Source organism: Netta rufina, assembly GCF_964035555.1.
Source record: "Netta rufina genome assembly, chromosome: Z".
Classification (NCBI taxonomy): Eukaryota; Metazoa; Chordata; class Aves; order Anseriformes; family Anatidae; genus Netta; species Netta rufina.
In genome coordinates, this window is record NC_140126.1 from 77372445 (window position 1) to 77391900 (window position 19456).

General features: G+C 37.3%; 1 protein-coding gene across 1 annotated transcript in view; it reads right to left on the bottom strand.

The window, feature by feature from the left end:
* MCTP1 (multiple C2 and transmembrane domain containing 1) overlaps nt 1-19456 on the bottom strand; it is a gene marked incomplete at both ends in the record, with an annotated part of 279396 nt that overhangs the window by 40512 nt on the left and 219428 nt on the right. Inside the window, one exon of the mRNA XM_084304750.1 lies at nt 13350-13469. Within this exon, the coding sequence (XP_084160876.1) occupies nt 13350-13469 (120 nt within the window). The remainder of the gene's footprint in view (nt 1-13349; nt 13470-19456) is intronic.

Sequence of the window (19456 nt, forward strand, 5' to 3'; positions counted from 1 at the left end):
CAGCTCTGCTCTATTTCTTAAAGAAGGAGGATCAGAGACAAGGACCAAAATGTTCAAGATGGTGATAGGCTAGTTGAACCCTTTAGCATGGAGAGATGGAAGTGTTGAAAATGTCTTTTTGTAATGTCTGTTAGCTCCTGCTTAGTTCAGTGTTCCATTTTATGGATCCAACTTGGAGGTGCCTGAGTACACAGTTGCATAGACCTTTCTGTGGAAGCAATGACATCTTCAGTTTCTCACAAACCTGCATCAACTACTTGTTCCTCTCAGGGTAGCTCACTCTTATCTTTCCTACACTGTTCCAAGTGCTCGTGGAGCTCAGCTGTAACTACATCATTGGAATGATCCAGTTCTTAAAGAAAATCCACCCTAAGACTTCTTATGTGGATGGTTTTCGTGCAGTTTATAGAACATCTCCATAATTGCTTGCATCAGCTCTACAGAGGAATTGGTGAACTGAGGAGAGGATGAAAACAAGCTGTTAAGGGCTGCAATGAGATGGAAACCCTCTTAAATCAGTTTTGTCACACACAAAAAAGGTCTGTAATTACATCATTAGGTGACTAAAGCCCAAGGTATAAACCTAAATCTGTTGACTCAGATACTGACTACGCCTGGAGCTGACTAAACTCACTAGGTCTCTTACTTTTCAACATTAATATTCCCCAGACACTTAAAGATCTCTTTTATGTACATCCAGAAATTCCTTGTCTTGACAGGATTGAACAGTGGAATGCCTATCTCACTTTAGTGCTAAAGTTAGCTTGGAGACAATTAGCTGAATTGGAAACCTCTAAAATTGTTGCAAATGATGGCACCTCACTGAAATCACTTACATGACAATACCCATTCTAAATTATCTGGATAATAATACTTCAAATTCACTTTTTTTTTTTTTTTTTTTTCCTTCCTCATCTAATGATCTCAAACTACTTTACAAGCTTCTATAGAGTAGCAAAATGTTAGCTTGTTCAAAGGACATAAAAAGTCCTTTGAAATCCCCTGATCCCAGATTTCCAGCTCCTCCATTCCATTTTTTAATTCAAAAGCCACTACCAATCTGTGCTCTTGTTCTAGGTTAGTCATACCATCAATTACATTGAGCTTTAGAGTATTGAATTGTCTGGAAAGGAAACAGAATTCAATTACTGTAGCAAAATAAAATGTAGTAAAAGTGTTCACATGCCCAAGATGCAGGAATTATTCTTTAAAGAATATGAAGCATAGTCCACGTCCTCGCTTCTCTTGAAATTCAAAAGGAAGAGTTAAAAATACCATGAATGTTCAGACAATATGGACACAATAATACAATTTATTACAGCACCAAATTCGAGTGTTTTCAGAACTTTGACAGAAATTAAAACAAAGAAAACAGATTCTTCATAATTGTATGATATATGAATAATTGGTATGCTGAAGCCTAACACAAGCTGTATACTGAAGTACAACCTATTTTTGCAGAACACAGTAAGGCTTTTCAAGATACGTTCAGTGAATCTCAGCAACAGATTTCAGTTTAACATCGTACTAAGAATACTGTAGAAAAAAAATCCATTTTGGATTTTTTTTTCCCTTTGATAGTGCTTCGTTGCTATTCAAATAAAGCGCGTATGTGCTGCTTGGGTTTGAAGCAACATAGTAGTTATTCAAATCTCTATGTCAACCATTATACCTTAGGGAGATATAATGGAGAGAGGGAGGAGAAGGAAAAGGAGGTAGAGGGAGAGAGAGGGAGAACAGGAAAAAGCATATGAAGATAAAATGAAACATTAGAGTTATTTTATTAAAAGTTCTATGGCAAAAATCTTAGATTGCCCCTAGAACACTCACTCTAAATTATGCCTTCCGATAGCTTGCTTGAAATCAAGTAGTATTAATCAAACAAAGGAAGGGCACTGGGGAAATCAGAAAGATCTAATGCAAGCAGTTAAAAGTGACATGACCTTCTGTAATGTCACTTGTCACAGACTTATATGCCGCATACTGGTAGAAGGTCTTGAAAGAACCTGATTCTTGGTACTGTTCCTTGAATGTAATACTAATACAAATGACATTTTAAAAAACACATGTAGACATCCTCAAATATGGCATGTCAGCTACTTCACAGCTAAACAGTAAGCAGATGTTGTTTAAGTGTTGCAAAATAAGATCCTTTCTGTGCAAAATAGCCCTGTTAAAAATGTATTAATCGGGAAGAGCATACAGACTAATTACCACACACTGACATTGCTACTGACCCATTCCTACCCTCTTTGAGGCAAAAGAACTTTGTCTATAAATATTGTGCGATTCATAATTCATACAAGATTACTGAAGCGCTTGTTCTGTCAAAGCAGCATCTAGGTGTAGCTATGTCAAGCAAGATTACCAGAAGAAAGCACAACCACTGTATTTGCATCATAGACAAAGCCCAAATACTTGTGGACTAGAATGCTGTTTTCTTAGTAAGTTAGTTAATTGCAAGATGCATTTATTCTAAAAATGATCTAGTGATCTAAAACCAGTATGGGACTTCTGAAAAAACATTTAATTGCAACTTCTAATATCAACGCCTGCAAAGTATGCTATAAATTGTAATTATTTACAAGCATCTTCAATCAGTGATTGTAGAGAACTTTACAATTCATCCTGAATCTAAGTGCTTCATGGAAAAATGGCACATTGAAACTTAACACCACTTTTAAATGCCCTTCTTTCTTAGTGTCAGCCTGCTGTTTCTCACACAAAACATGCACACCGCAGGTTACTTCATGAATTGTCTTCTGTTCTAATTTCTTTGGCAAATCCAACAGAAACACCTGCCCAGAAGTAACTTAGTAACTTTGATGACTTTATATGATATCAGTATGAGATACTTGCAGTACCAGATTGAAGGTTTGCCTAATGTCTGTTACCTTAGTAGCTTTTTTTTTTTTTTTTTTTTTTTTTGGATGTGATGTACACAACAATCCATAGCATTAGTGTTTCTCTAGATTTGCTTGTGTCTTACTTGGTTTAGTCCTTCAAACATAGGTGGTCTTAAGTGAAAAACAAAAGAAAACAATTTATGCTATATCATATGCTACAGTGTCAAAATATCTGCAGACATTTTGACTTTCATGTAAAGGTACAGAAGAAGGTACTTTCAGAAGACAAAATATAAGCGAATGAGATTTGGTTCAGAATTAAATACATTTTAGACACACAAAGGGTGCAGTCAGAATTGTACTGCTCAGGACAGTTTAGATTTCATGTAACACATATTGTCTAGATGTAGACTGTATTATACGTTTGCCTGTCACTCAATTCATGGTGTTTTTGTGTAAAATGCAATATAAAATTATGCAATGTGTATGGATTAACAATGATGTGTAAAATCATTTAGGCTCTTTCAGGTAATTTCAAAGTTGAAGCAAAGGCATTCATCACCAGTAAGCCCACTGTAGCTGTGTTTTTGTAGTCATTTTCACAACATGACGTCTGCTGCTTTCACTGAATTGTTAAGGAGAAACTTTGCAAGAGATACAGCTTAATTAAAATGTCTACCTTTTCATACTGCATTTATAAGAAAAATAAAAATCAAATTAACAGATTCTGATTTAGTACTGTAGTATATCTGGAATACAACCGATCCTGATTTATACTATTAATGTTTTGACCTTGGGGTATTTCATCTGCAGTAATCATCAAGATAACTGAAACACTAGATATAATAATAATTAGTGTGATAAGCTTGCCAGTAAGGTTGAATATATTGCAGTACAGAAGACAGCAGACTAAAAAGAAAAGCATTAGTACTTTGCTGCTAAAATACTTCCTGATTTTTACAGAGACACTCAAATACAATTACTTCTTACAGAATGCATTTTGTTAGCTTATTCTGGGAAGTGCTCATGTTGTAATTTAGTCTGATACTTAATAGGAAATGAGACTTTAATATGGCTATCAGATGCTTTTTGATGCATGCTACTGATTACATGTAGTTCTGTAATGTCAACAACAGAATTTTTATTTGTAGTATAATAAATTTCTTGGCAACATGCATAAGTAGTAAATACAGTTTATAAGAACATGTAACCTTTCTCCTGCTGTCAGCTTTATATGTCCTCAATATTCAGTTGCTAAAATAGTTAAGAATATGTCATTTTTTATACAAAATGGCATAAGTAGAAGGCTGTCTTCTCCCTATTTTTTTTTCCAATATTTGGTTCCCTATTTTAGCTCTTTCTAGTATTTACACAATACACTGTGAACTGAATATTAGGCGTTTATTTGAAGTATGTCTCCATCTAAAGGCTTCAACATGTACTGTGCACTTGAAAATGTCATATTTCTGGTTTTAGAATGCTTCATTTTCAGCTCAGCAAAACAAACAAAAAAGCAAACCATTCTCTGCATGGCTAAATATCAACAATACGTTTGCTATACAGGACTACTAAAAAGCAGCTTCACAAAATTTTCTGAGAGTTCTCCGTAATAAAATAGCTTATTGTATCAATAACAGTATGAAGAGATAATGGTGCTTCTAATTGTTACTAATTCTCTTGATGTAATTTTAGGATTCTAGTAGCACCAGATATCTGACTCTTACAAAACTGCGTTTATCCACATAAATCTAAGCTTGTGAGTGTGACACAATCTATTACATTATAATTTTGAGCTGAGAAGCTTTTCAGTAGGAAAAAAATCTGTTATTAATTTTATGTGACAATGTATATAATACATATATTAATGCAATTTCAGTAAAATAAAATAAAAAAAAACAACAGATACTGATACGTTTGGATTAATATATTAGCACTGTACTATAGTTCCAAAGTTATTAAAGTCTAAACTGAACTAAAATGTTTCTAAGGAAAATGGAAACAAACTGAAGTTAAATAAAAAATTCACATGACTACGGGAATTTTCAATGCAAACTAAACTGATCTTAAGTTTATAAAATATTGATTGTTTATAATAGCTGCTATAAGTTGTCAAGTCAGTCTTGTTGCCGTGTAAATCTTGATGCAAATGCAAAAAAAAAAAAATCATTAAAACAGTCTCATAGAAAAAATGCATCTATGTGCAGTGAACTTCAATTTTCTCTTAGATGCCAATAATATTGCAAGGTTATAATTGAAAAAGTGTGGCAAAATTTAAGTTAACAGATGACTGATGTATGACTGGAAGAAAAAAAAATATATATATATATATATGTATATTTTAAATGCTGGAAATATCTATGGCTAGATTTTGGTGTTTTGTCTTGAAGTGACCAAAGGCAGACAAAATATTCCAATTCTGTAGTGCGTTTGTTTTTTGTAAATGGTATTGGTATGTGAACAGCCATGTAAAGTTTTAGCAAAGGGTTAGTTCATACTCTAATATTTTATGAAAACCTCTGATGCAAGGATTACACTTGCAGTGTGGACAGTCTCGTTTAACTGTAGCACAGACAGCCAACTGCAGTATTACATTCTATTATGCTGCAGGAGAGAAATGCTTCCTGCCCAACTTATATCTTTATATAGTGTACTCTGTGACTGTTAAATTAGTGCATAATGCATTTAAAATATTTATAGTACCAACATTTAGTTAAATAACCTTTATGTAAGATTTATGTTGATTTGTTCATTTCTCATTTAATGGCAAATTATGAAGAGCATGTTTCATAAAGATAATTCTCCATTTAAATTCAGCAGGCCATTAAATATTAAAATTATGTTTCTGATGCAATCTAGAGCAAATTTGTCCAGCTTCAGCGATTATTTGCACTCATAAAAATTAGGCTTGATTAATAAAATTTAAATGCTTGATTAAGCTGACATTTTCATGTTTCTTTTCTGATTTATTAAAAAAGCCTCTGTCCCATAGCGGGGCTATCGTTTCTTTTTCCTCCCTGACTATATGGATCATATAGAAAGAACAAACAGCTGCATGAAGACAGCAGACTACTTAATATTCAGGCACGTGTTGCTTGTGGTCTTTGTGCTCTGATAGCATCCAGGCTGCACACACAGGCAGATGATGACCTATTTACAAAAACCTTTCTAAATTCTTTTAGTGACAGTAGCAAACGGAGAGCAGGTTTGCAGTTCCGATCAATTTGGCAATGGTAAGGGAGGCTGCTTGGTTTAAGAAAAACTCGTGGACATCGCAGCACTGCTCAGAGTGATGTGCTGATTGCCATCTGCCTCAAGCAGAAACAGATCGAGTGTCACTTTCTATTTCCAGGTACAGAGTACATTTGGCTAGTTAGCAGCAGTTAGCAAACATAAGGTGAAACCCCTTCTGCATAATGTTGAAAACCATTTCAGAAAAACAACTGTTTTTCTTATTAGAGGTGTCAATGACTTAAACTAGTTTTGCACAGATATTTTTCTGTGCATCTCTGTTTATCCCACCAGCTCTCAAGCTCTGCAGATTTTGTGGCTGCTGCTGTTGCTATCATATTGGAGGCAAAACTTCTCAGCAAAGTAGAGTCAAAACTAGAAGCCAAGATGTAATTGCTAACCTGACGGCCCTCTTTCGTATCATCTTGTGTAAATCACATCTTCCGAATGCAAGCTAGCTAGCATACAGGGACAATAACGTCTATCTTTGCCACAGATTCATAGCAAAAATTTAGTCCTCAGCTAGAAATCCCTGCTGACTCCCCAACAGAAGAGGCACTGGACTTCAAGCACAAAGACCTCGATACTGCATGTGCAATGGATCTGAATCACTTTGTGTTTGTGCTCCAAACACTTTGTGTTTGTCTGCAGAAATCCCGTCAAACTAAGAGCTTTATGGAGTCATTATTTCACACTTTAAGACCATAATGCGTAGAAATGAAGAAAAAGCAAGTCACTACCTCATTATTTGCTTGTGGTAACACAGCTTTCACGCCAGCAGGGAACAGGTGCCTGGAGTCAGGCCCTTTCCTGGTGGGGTTTGTTTGTATAGCAAAGTACTGCTCTCTGGCCAAACAGGAGTAGCCTCAAATACACCAGAGGCTCTGGCCCACTGCTGACTTGTCCCCATGACAAAATGATTTGGACTCTACTCAGAAAAGCTGTTCTATCTGTAGCTGAACTGATTGTGACACTACTGACTCAAGCTCATCCACCCTCACCACTCTTTCGTGTGGAAAGAGGGAATCCAGTGAGATGGATATAAGCATCCTTCTTCCCATTTCCACCTTTTGTTTTTCTTCATGTGGTAATTTCCAGAACACCCACAATAAAATAAATAAATAAATAAATAAAATCAGAGTATAGATCATTACTTTAAAATAAATTACCATATAAAACCCACATATGCTGTAAACTCTGTTTAGGATCAGAAAAATCCTCTTGCTATCACTTTGGAGGACTATATAAAAAGAACCCACACAAACTGGTCAAAATTACAAAATGAAATGTTATCTTTTACAGAAGTTATTTTTCTTCCATTTTAAAAATTTCATCCTAAATGAGTACATCTTTAACTTTTAATAGAAACATATACTCTGGCAACATAAGTCATCAAAGCTTATTTCGCAAAAAATCTCCAGTGAAATTAAAAGATGTATTGTACCATTTTATATCACTCTTACAAGATTAATAATATGTGTATATACTCTATTATACAGATTCATAAGAATTTGTGTATGGCACATTAACTCCCAGCTGCTCACCATCATTTTCTATGCAATGACATGTGCAACTTGAAACTTCAAGAGGAAATTAGCTGTTTAATATTTCCTTTAAGGCTCTAAGTATTAACTATAAATGCAGGATGTGAACTGAAGTGATTAAACCTCTTCTCCATAGGGGTGTATATGGCAGAAGAACATTCATAGGTAACTCCAGGCATGTGCATTATTCTTATTAAATTTTAAATTGCTTAGGAAAAAAAAACCAAACTAACAAATAATAGACCAAAAGGAAAGCAGGATTAGCAACATCAGTGAGAGAATCATAGAATGGATGAGGTCAGCAAGGACCTCTTGAAGTCATCTAGTCTAACTTCCTTACTCAAGCAGGGCCACCTAAGAGCAGGTTGCCCAGGACAATGTCCAAGGGTACCTCCAAGGACGAATATTCCACAACCTCTCTGGGCAACCTGGTCCAGTGTTTGACTACTCTTATAACAAAAGTGTTTTTCTTGTGCTCAGACAGAATATTGTATTTCAGTTTGTTCCCACTGACTTCAGTTCTGTCACTGGGCACTACTGAGAAGAACCTGGATCCTTCTTCCCCACCCATCAGGGACTTATCCACATTGTTAAGATCCCTTTGGGTGTCCTCTTCTCTAGGCTGAACAGGCTCTCTCAGCTTCTCCTCCAATTTCTTCGTCTTTCCTTTGCTGAACTCAAGTTCTTGGCCTGTCATGACTACATAGCCAGCATCCATCCACTGCATGCCAGTTGTGAGGTCTGTCCCACCATGTCTCCGTGATCTTGCATGCATGCAACTGCACCTTTCCCCATCATTTCAAGTTTAATGCTCTCCTCACCAGGTAGGCCACCTTCTGGGAAAAGTGGTTTTGCCCAACTTGGTGAGGTGGATCTTGTCTCAAAGTCCTCAAAGAGGACCCTTGGTTATGAAAACCAAGTCCCTGTTGTTGGTAATGCCTGTGCAGTTGGATGTTGGCCTGCAAGATTTGGACACCTCCTGCAGCCCTTTCTTTATGGCACGATCAAAGGGAAAACCACCTGGGCTCCATGTAACCTACTTAGTGAAGGAAAAAAAGGAGCTTGGAGTGTCATCAGAACAGATCCAACATGCCTGCCCAATGGCTGAGAAACTGTCACAGTTTGTCCTAACTGAAAAAAATACAAAACATTTTAATTGGTAACTTATGCAAACCAGGCTTCATTTGCAATACAACGTGTTCCAACTGCACAATCAACTACTTCATCGCAGGGAAGGGGACAAGAGCAGCTGGAGAGTGGGAACAATTTTAATCACTTTGAGGAATTATCTGACCACTCCTTAAGTTAGGCAGCTCCAGCAGATAATCAGAACAGTGCCTAAATTAGAATATCAGAAAACATTTTCTTTTTTCCACCAGCTTCATGAAGTTCTAATAACTACCACTATTGCTTAAAAATAAAACTGGAAAAAATAAGGTCCCAGACAGCAATGCTGCTCTTTCTCAGTGATCTAGAAAGGAGAGATTTTTTTTTTGTACAGTGTATCTGAAAACATCAAAATATTTAGCAGTTTCTAAAAATGAATGAAGAGAAGCTTTAAACCACAGCATGCCCTCTGCTAGTTTGGATATAAGTCTTTCAATTACAGCTGTGTGGAGGATGAACTTATCTGGTTGCTCATCTGTTGCAAAGCTATTTGGGTTTCCCAGAGAATTAAGGTGTCTGAGGAATAATCCAGTCCTTTGCTCTCCCTCTACCCTTGTTCTCCCTGAGCAGCCCAGGCAGTCTGTCACTGTGCCATGCTTGGCTACCCTGTACCTGTAACATGCACAGGGCTGGCAATATGTAACGGCCGCACTTCGTCAGCAGCTGACAGGAAGGGCTGCTTCCCACAGCACAGATGACAAGGAGCAGCGGGCAGCAGGGATGGGAAAGTGGCAGCAGTTGATACCTCTCCCTCAGAGGATGTGAAAAGACACTGGGAAGAAATAAATAAATAAATAAATAAAGCACACACAGAAAGCAGTAAGATCCACTCAGTTCTCATCTTGTGTTTCCGTAGGGATTGTTTAAGATCAGAACTGCAGTCATGCTAAAAATAAATTATTTCATGAGGTCAGATACTTAGGAGTATGACTATAAGGAAGTGCAAGAATATGGATGGTATTTCCTTAAATCAAGAAATATCCTTGGGGATAGAAGTTAGATAAGCTTCAGGCAAAAACGTTACTGCAAAATTCAGAGGAAAGCATTAAGAATGTCTTCCTAGTGATTTTTCCTTGTTTAATACTCAGAGGAAATATTTATTCTGTGATTTTTAGTTCCTGCCACACGACTTAACACCAAACGTTCATTCGTTTTAGATCAGTCCTGAATTCTCACACTCACTCAGAGAACTGTCCACTAAATCTACGTATAGCTGACTCTTACACTTCCTTCTGTGAGGTCATGAAACCTCTCCAGTTACCCCAGCATTTAATGCAAGAGTTTGTATTTGATGAAAGCGTGCCTTTCAGAAACACAACTAATTTTGACCTAAATGTAAAAGTGATATGTAATCCAATGCTTTTCCTGAAGTTTGTGCCAGCATTTGATTAAAACAACAGTGATGATCAGTCATGCAAAGAAAGGCATGAAAAATCCATGAAAGCAATAATACCAACTATGCAGCTTCACCTCGCCACTGGACTTTCCAATAGACTTATATTCTACTGGTAGATACACCTGGGGCTCCACCGTGCCCCATCTTCATTGCACAATTAATTCAAGAAGGTATTTGTGCATTGAACTTGTTGGAATTGCAGTAAGTGGCAGAATAATCATACTAACACTCAGATGTGGACAGAAACTTAGTGAATTATTTCACTGATCTGCAGTGAAGTGCAGTCTCTAATACCTGCATTGATGAGACAATTGATAATTGTTTTTGTAGGGATGCTACAATGGGAAAGAATTCTTCTAAGCTCCTTTTCAAGGCCCAAAAGTATAATGTACAAACAATATTTAATTACACTTCTCTAGTGTTAATTCAGTAAGATAGAAACAGCAAATACATTTATCTTTTTGCATTATCATTAACTTGAGGATTCCAAAGTAACTTCTAAAGACAGATAATATTTCTAAGATAAGTAGTCATTGTTTTCACTGAGGCACACAAAAAATCTCTGGAGACCTGGAAACAGAAGCCAGATCATCTGAATCCCGAAGCATCCTCTAGCCACTAGGAAACACTGCTTAATTAATTTAGTTAATATTTACACTCTGCATAGGAAACCAGAAATATTTAAATGACTCCTAATCTAATGATACTGTGCTAATGACCTGAGCTAAGGGCTTGCGATATTACTGAAGATTTGTGAGTTAATTAGAAAGACATTCAGTAAGTCAGTAGATCACTTCATAGAAGACAGATGCTCACCATGATGATAACCAAGCTCAATTCATTAAAAATGAGGTCCCACCTTACTTGTAATAAATAAAAAGTAGTAATTAATAGCACAGATATGAAATATTTAGGAAGAAACTGACTGGTTAACATGAACTGTGTGGCTTGGTCTGAAGCAGTCTCAGCAAGAGGAACATTTTCAGAGCATCACTTGGTGTCCTGAACAGAGCTCATCAATAACTTCAATATTTTGGTGGCAAAGTTACGTGACCCAATTAATCTTCACAGGTAGGTGTTATTTCAGAGAGAAATTAAATGTATTGCAGCTTACAAGCAAATCTCTCCTTTCACAAGGGATTTCAGTTACTCATAAAATCTACAGGTTGAGAAGCTTTAAGCATTAAAGGCAGCAGGAGACTAAGGGCTGTGATTTACGAAATGCATCTCTTAAATCTTGATCTTAGGCTTTTTCTATACTTGTAACAATCTTCAGGATTAGTGAGTATCTCTATCATCCCCACCTTTAATTTTAGATGACCCTTTGAAGTCTAACAGTCTTACTGATGCAGACAGGTAATATCAGTGCCAAGATCAGGGCTGGATCAGTTCTTCTGGTCACATTAAGGTCATAGGACCGTTAAGACTGGAAGGAACCTGAAAAAGTGTTTAATCCAACCTCCAGGCCAAAGCAAGGTCGACTGTGAGGTCAGATCAAGTTGCTCACAGCTTTAGCCTGTCAGGACCTGAAAACTTCCAACAGAGACAGCACTGCCTCCCTGGGTAACCTCTTCCACTGCTTAACTATCCTCATGGCAAAAAAAGATATTTTTTGTTTGTTTCAATGTATGCCTCTTGCTCTCCCAACCATATATCAGTGTGAAATACCTAGCTCCAACTTCTTGATATCCTCCTTGTAGGCAGTGGAAGGCAGCTGTTTGGGTCACCTGCAACCCCTGAGCCCACTTCTCTCCGTTTCTCCTTACGGTGAGTGCTTAAACACCCTCACCACCTTGCCAGCCCTCCGGTGAACTCACTCGCATTAATCATCTTTCTTGAACTGGGGTGTCCAAAAGTGGGCAGTATTCCAGACGCAGCCTAGCAAGTGCTGTGCAGCGGAGGTTAATTGCTCCTTCAGTCCACTGGCTGTGCTCCTGTTAATGCAGCCCATGATGCTGGTGTTCCTTTTTGCCACCAGGTCATGGCGCTGGCTCATGCTTACTTTGCTGTCTACTGAGACACACAGGTCCAGCTCAGGAGAGCTGCTTCCCAGACAATCAGTCTCCATTCTGTACCATGTCAAGGTATTATTCCACCCAAAGAGCAAGACTTCACATTTTTCCTTCTTGAATTTCATGAGGTAGCTATTGGTCATTCCACCAGCACACCTAGGTCTCTTTGACTGGCACATGTGGTGTATCAACTGGTCTCACTGCCCTGGTGTCACCCAAAAACTTGATGGGAGTGCAGTCTGTCACCTCCTATAGGTCACTGAAGACAACAACAAATGGGACAGGTCCTTTTATGTTGTGGTACTCCACCTGTTACCAAACTCCAGATAGAGTACGACTAATTAAGCACTGTCCTCTAAGACCAATCACACAACCCTTTCTTTTTTTTTCTTGTCCATCTAGCTATCCATACATATTGTAGTGTCCTGGACAGCACACTGCTTTTAGGGAGTAAGTACTGAAATGAATATTAAATTAATAAAGCTCAGCAAAATCCTTAAGCTGTCTAGATACTACAAAATTTGCACTGCACAGAAAACAACTTCAACTGTTGATATGTGCTCCTGAAAATCTGAATTATGCTTTTTTTTTTTTTTTTTTTTTAAATAAATTAATATCAGTTATTAGTAAAATGTCTGCTACTTTACATCCCAGGTAGATGCATTTAATTATATAATAGGATTAGATGAAGAGAAAAAAATGCTTTTACTAAACTCAATGAATTGTAACATACAAATGATAAACTGTGAAATCCAACAAAATGTAATACATTCTGAAACTGTTAACAATTTGGAATCATTTTAACCTTTAACTTCAGTATGTGAAAGAAAAAATGCAACATAAGGACACAGTCTCACACAACCATTTTCAAAGAATTTGGCTTCTCCTGACCTATAAGCCTCTCATCTCTGCTCCCACACAAACCCTATTCTGAGGATAGTACATGTTCTATATTTTTAAAAGACATTTTCAACAAAAATGGGCATATTCATTGGCCAGCTGGAGAAAAATTAAATTGCAGGTGGGGAAACTGTCCATTGAGTTTTCCAAACTGAAACGTTTTCGAAAAGATGTCATATTTAAAAACAAAGTTTTATCTAGTTAAAAAAAAGAAAAAGAAAAGGACATGTATGTGCTTGAAGTAGAGAAGACTTACTGTATCATGTTGCCTGTTATCTTTCCCCGATATGATCAAGAAGTAGTTCCATGCCAACAGCAACAACAAAGCCAGTGGTATCATGTAGAGCTCAAAGTTCCAGACCACAAAAAGAAAAAGCTAGAAGACAGAGCAGGAAAAAAAAAAAAAAGGTGATTCAACTCAGCATTACATTAAATTCTTATGCTCAGTTAAGAGCAACAAATTAAAACCATTCTAAAGTAAATCACCTATGCTTAGGCAGGCAACTTGTTAAACCACTTTACCAAGTAGCCACTTACCTGTGCAAAACAACTGCTAATCTTTTCATTGTTTTGTACCTTATCTTTTGCAAAGGAAAATTCTATGATTCTATGAAAGTTGATACAGGATAGCCTAAGATGGAATGTTAATAGTTTTCTTATAAAATCATGCTTATGTGGACAAAATAATGCAAAATGGAATAAAAATTAGATCACAATGTAATAAAGTTAGTTATTTCAAAAAGTTAATTTGCTGTTCAAAATAAAGAACTTAATAATGTTGTAGTAATGTCACACAAACAGAAGAAGTAATTAAATGTGGAAAATTCCTTTGTACAGAAAATCCACAAAAAACAAACAAACAAAAAAACCAGCATAGTAACAAGCAAACAGCATGCAAGTATTTTAGCGAAAACATGGTGAAACAGTAATGACCTCAGAATATTAGAAAATGGGATTGAAAGGAGTGTTGAGCAGCTGCCGAAGTCCACCCCTACAACAACTTCCATTTGCTGAAGGGCCTGGAGCGTGGTGGGTGATGTCTCCCAGAGATGCAAGCTTCCATGAGTGCACAAGGGAACTGGGACCCCCTCAGAAACCCACCTCCAGCACACAGCTCTGTACACCACAGAGCTGTGACGTGCTTCATAAGGTGGACTTCAGCCCTAGATCTGTCAGTCCTGAGAATTGGTATAGTGATGACTTTTTTCGATAACTTTTTTGGAGTCAGGAAGTCCTAAACTTTTGTCAGATGCTGCAGCTGTCTGGCCGAGACACATTCAGCTAGATACCTTTCCCTGATGGTTCAAGCGTGGAATAATTGGTTTACAAGAAAGAAGTAAAGATATTTGGGTATAGATGGGGTCATACTAAAACCAATTTTACATCCCATTTTCCTTAGGAACAAAACCCCCTTTGTTATAACCAGCTCTAACCATAACTTGAGTTTGTTTTCTCCTAATATGGCCAAAACCACAAATGGAAGTATTATGGCAAATCATGATATTTACTTGATCTTACAATTAAGCTTCAGATATCTTGCTAAGCCATTGTCATCCAAATAGTTAACCTCTGGAATGTTTGTCTTTTTACTACCAACTAAAATTAATGATGATGGTGCTGCATCACATAACTTGCCAACCTAAGACAATGCCAATAACCATGCAAACTAAAAAGTGGCTTATTTTGCCAAATTAGTCACCAAGATATATAAACTTAAGTAAAAAGAAAATGGGCATTTTAACAGTCTTCTGCTGGGCTTCTGTTTCAATTTAAAACAAAATCTTCTTACCAAATACAAGCTTCCATATAAAAGAAAAAAAAATCTTTGTTTTAAGTAATCTCCTATCTCAAGATCAACTAAGCTACCTCACTCCCCTATCACTGAATGGTATGCATACAGAAGTCCTGGGAGACTACAAGACAAACACGATAAATACTGAAAGAACTGAAAAAGCACTGAGTGCGACATATGTAAGAGGATATTGGCACTTCTGACAGTTAATATTTCATTTGAAAGAAAAACATCTTTTTTAGGTTGTTTAGTTTAAAAGGAAATCTGTTAGGAATGGTAATGAATAAGAAGCAAACAACAGCTCACAGATTTTGAGAGTTTCTCCATGAGCTTGCTAACTACCCTTTTGAGAGCATGATCTGCAGGAACTCGATGCAGTAAATTTGATATGACCAACTTATAAACAGAATTCACATCTCAAAAGGAAAGCAAGAAGTTCTTGCACCCATTAACCCCAGAAAGGCCCTAAGTCAATGCATACATGATGGAGGGAGCTTTGGAAGTGAGCAGACAGTATCGCACTACCAGCAAAACAGACCCCAGAGATTACCAGTTGAGAAATGGTAACCCATACAGTCCCCCTTATGTTCCCATCCCAACTTTGGTTAAAAAGATGGAAAGAAAATCCTTGTGTAATATCCTGGCTGCTGAGAAATGAAGCCAGCAACCCAGATGGTCTCAGGAGATACTGACCTGACAATAGACTGTGGAACACGGTCATCACATAAGCTATACTCCAGGACGTCAATGAGTTCCCATTCAAATACACATCACCTGAAATTTCTGAGTGCCAAATGATCCTTAAGGCTATTAATTCCTTAAAATACTGTAATTTGAAGGTTAATAAGATATTATGCTAAAATATTACCTTTTTATTACTTGTATGGACATACGTTTTCCACAATGTGGATATTACACCTTTAGATGATTTTGCTGACCTGCCAGCTTCATTTCCATCTAGCGTGGCTGAATTTCAACTAGTTCTTCCTTTCAGGCACCTGCCAGGCACTGGGAAAGCAGGGTCCCTATATTTGCAACACAAATGAGATGTATGCTGCATGAGACCAGCACAGTGATGGCACTGCAAGTGAAATGGCCTCACTATCTTCCCCAGAACAAAAATGCACTCACAGGAACACACAAGGGAGAAAACAAGCAGATTCCCAATAGCAGATGGAACTTTTCAGTAAAAATGAACAACCCCAAAATCTAGTGCAAAACAGCAAGAAAATACAGGGGCTCAATATTACTCACAAAGGACCTCAAAGACAGGGGGAGAGGGAAGAAGTGTGAAGCTATTCTCTAGACTTCTTTTCATCCATGATGGGGAAGAAAACTTACATATCCATCCATTAAACAAATAAAGGACAGAAAAAAAAATATCTAGAAAGGCTATGGAACAAGAATAAAAGGGCAGGTCTGGGACTTGCCTGTGACTATGAAGCATCCAGTGGAATATGGACTCTATCTAGTTTGCCCTCTTGAATATATGATGGCTCAGAAATAATGGCTTTAACTTGTTTAAAAAAAGGATCCTCATCACTACCGAAACAAGCCAACTATTTTAAGGGAGGAGTGGGAGTCTCAAAGGTTACAGTTTAATATAGCTGCCATCTCCTACACAGAAGACTATAAGGGAGGACTTTTTCTTCTCCCCCTTGAGATCAAGATTTTCAGAGTCACAGGCATGAACTGGCCATTTACAACATCACGTCAGTTGATACTCTTAGTGAGAGACACATGCATTAAATGATCATTCAGGGAGACACATGACACTATCCCTCGTGTACAACACTTCAAAAAATAATTTAAGTTGGAATATTGAATATCCTATTCTTTTGCAAACTACAGTATATTTTAAAAAGAAATCTCATCCAAAATGATTAACACTTCCTACTGTTCAGAAAAAAAGCCTGCCCTTTCAGACTAGCAGCTGTGGATCATTAGCTTTCCAGTGATGAGATGTGTTTGATGAGTATTTTTCTTTCTAATTAAGAGATGAGATCCTCTATTTGACTCTCTCTTCAGACAGAAGTGAAGAGAAAGATTTCTGCCTATGTGGAAAGGCCATATTCTACAGAACAATTATTTCAGATTTCTTTTTATCTACCTCCACCCAATTTCATTTCATTTTTAACAGAACCCTGTTTGCACCCACAGACTTCACAGCATTAACCCTTGTCTTTCCCAGCTCTTTTTATTTTTCCATTTCCTTCTATCTGACTACCAGCAGAAAACAGAACACAAAAAAGGGAGCACCCCAGACAGGAGACACTGACCCACATCTTCAGGTGCAGCAGGGACCAGCGTACAGCTGAAGGAGGAGGCCTGCAAGTACAGCTGTGTGAGAACTTTCTGACAAAAATTAGGAAACGCTTACTTCACAGAAATGCCTGCTTTCAATAAAGTCACACAGCTGAGCAAAGGATGCTTCCAGCTGACATGTAGGGAGCTTTCCAGAACCGCCAGCCTTTCAGCAACGTTGATATCTGGATTACCTTGCAGCAAAAGAGTAAAGGGGCCTTCACGGCATGCCAACCTCTAAGCTTTCAGGGCTTGTTGCTGCAGTGACTGTGGACTGGAAGTCGAAGCAGATGAGTCACCTCGCAAGTCCCAGGCTGACATGGGAACCTCTGAAATCTGCATTCACAGCACCTGGAGTCCGAGGCTGTAATGTGTTCAGCAGTAGGGTGAGATACGGACATTTCCGTCACTGCCATGTCACGCAGTGCATGTCACTCATACCACAGCCTCCTTGCCAAGTTATGGCTTTCTCTGTTCATTTTTAAAGAGTATTCTTACAGCCTTATTTATGTATTATCTATATCTGTGCACTATGTGCTTTACCCAACTCCTGATTATCCTGGAAATTTAAAAGTTGGCTGAACAGAATTTTGGCACAATCGCAAACAGCCTATGTCTGCAACTCCAAACAGTGTGCTCTAATCACAAGATCATCCATTTACCCTTTAAGCTTAAAAGGACAATTGTATTTCCTGAGGCTTTGTCCCTTGTATGTATTCTCACAAGACTAGGAAGAATGAAAGATAACTCACATATCTGCATGGTACAGACTTTCTATTAAGTACTGCAGGTTTTAAGGCTCCAGCAAAATCCTGCTTGGTGTTTATACTGTAAAAGACTTAAAAAATAATTTTCATTGCACCTTGGAGAGTCAGAAGCCTCTTCCATTAAAAATATTAGTCTGCTACCTCTGAGGATGATGTCTCCTCTCATCTTCTATGGCACTTCTATTTAACAAACTAAAACTGAAATATGTCCTTTAGCTGTATCAGATCCCAAATACACTGCTATTAATGTAAATACATATAGAAGTTCATTTAGAATGTAGAGCCCTTGTTGAGGTAAGTCTGGAAGAAATATGTCTTTTGAACATATTATAAAGCATCCTCCAACAGTTTTTTTTCAGCACTCTTGCAATTTCAGATCCAGTTACCTGAGTGTCAGGTAGCAGTGGACTCTGAAAGATTTGAATCTAAAACACACTATCTGTTATTCCATTTCTTTAGATAGGCACAGGTCAACTTGAAAATGGCTAAAACATGGGAACACTTAAAAATTTACATAAACTTAATAGACTGAAGTATTATTTTAACATCAGTCTTGGTGAGGCTTTTGTTGTATTTAGGACAGCTCTTGTTAGAATACTTTGGTCCCATGATCCAGAAGAAAACAGCAAAAGAATTCCCATTTCTTACCAGGCAGAGATTTCTGATAATGGTATTTTCATGATAATCTGTACAACAAATCCATGGTTCTATTACATCTCCATTCTTTCTCCTTAGTGTGGTGCAATGCTATTTATTAAGGAAGCAAGTCTGACAATTAGATATGACTCACTTAACGTGCCTTATACCAGCCAGGATGTTTTGAAACACATCTACAGCTAGATAGACTTATTTCATCTGAAGAACCTTCATACTATCATCCAATCACATCATAATGTAAACTGCCTGTCTTTACAAGATTGCCAGCACCAATAAAACCTTCTAGTTAGAAGCTTGAAATTTTTCATTTATTTTTTTTTCTTACAACTTGTAACTGACATTTCACATCTTTTTGCAGAAGCCATAGATGAAAGTGCTAAGACTTTGCTCCAAGAATGCTGACAATTCCAAGAAAGTGAACCCCAGAGCATGAATACAGCACTGATTTAAACAGCATATGAATTAGAAATGTAAAATTCATGTCACTGTTTTCAGTTTCATATAGCAAAAGTTAGGTGGAAATAAAAAAGGCAAAAAAAAAAAAATCTGCAAATATTTACAAAATGTGGAATCTCTTGGGTCATTTCTTCTCCTTCATTTAACAGCTTCTGAGCTGCATTATTAAAACTGCAAATTTAGTAGTCAGGTTAAAATTAGAAGAGGGAAATATGGCTCACTGAGACCATTCCCATATCACACTGCCTATTGCTGTTGTCAGGGCAGTTCAACAGATTTGTTGTCTCAAGACTTTTAAAATGCAGACAAACTCAGAGAAATCAATACTATTTTCTCTATGAGCTATAATACCTGGTATCAAGTAACAAATGCCCTACTAGGATACAT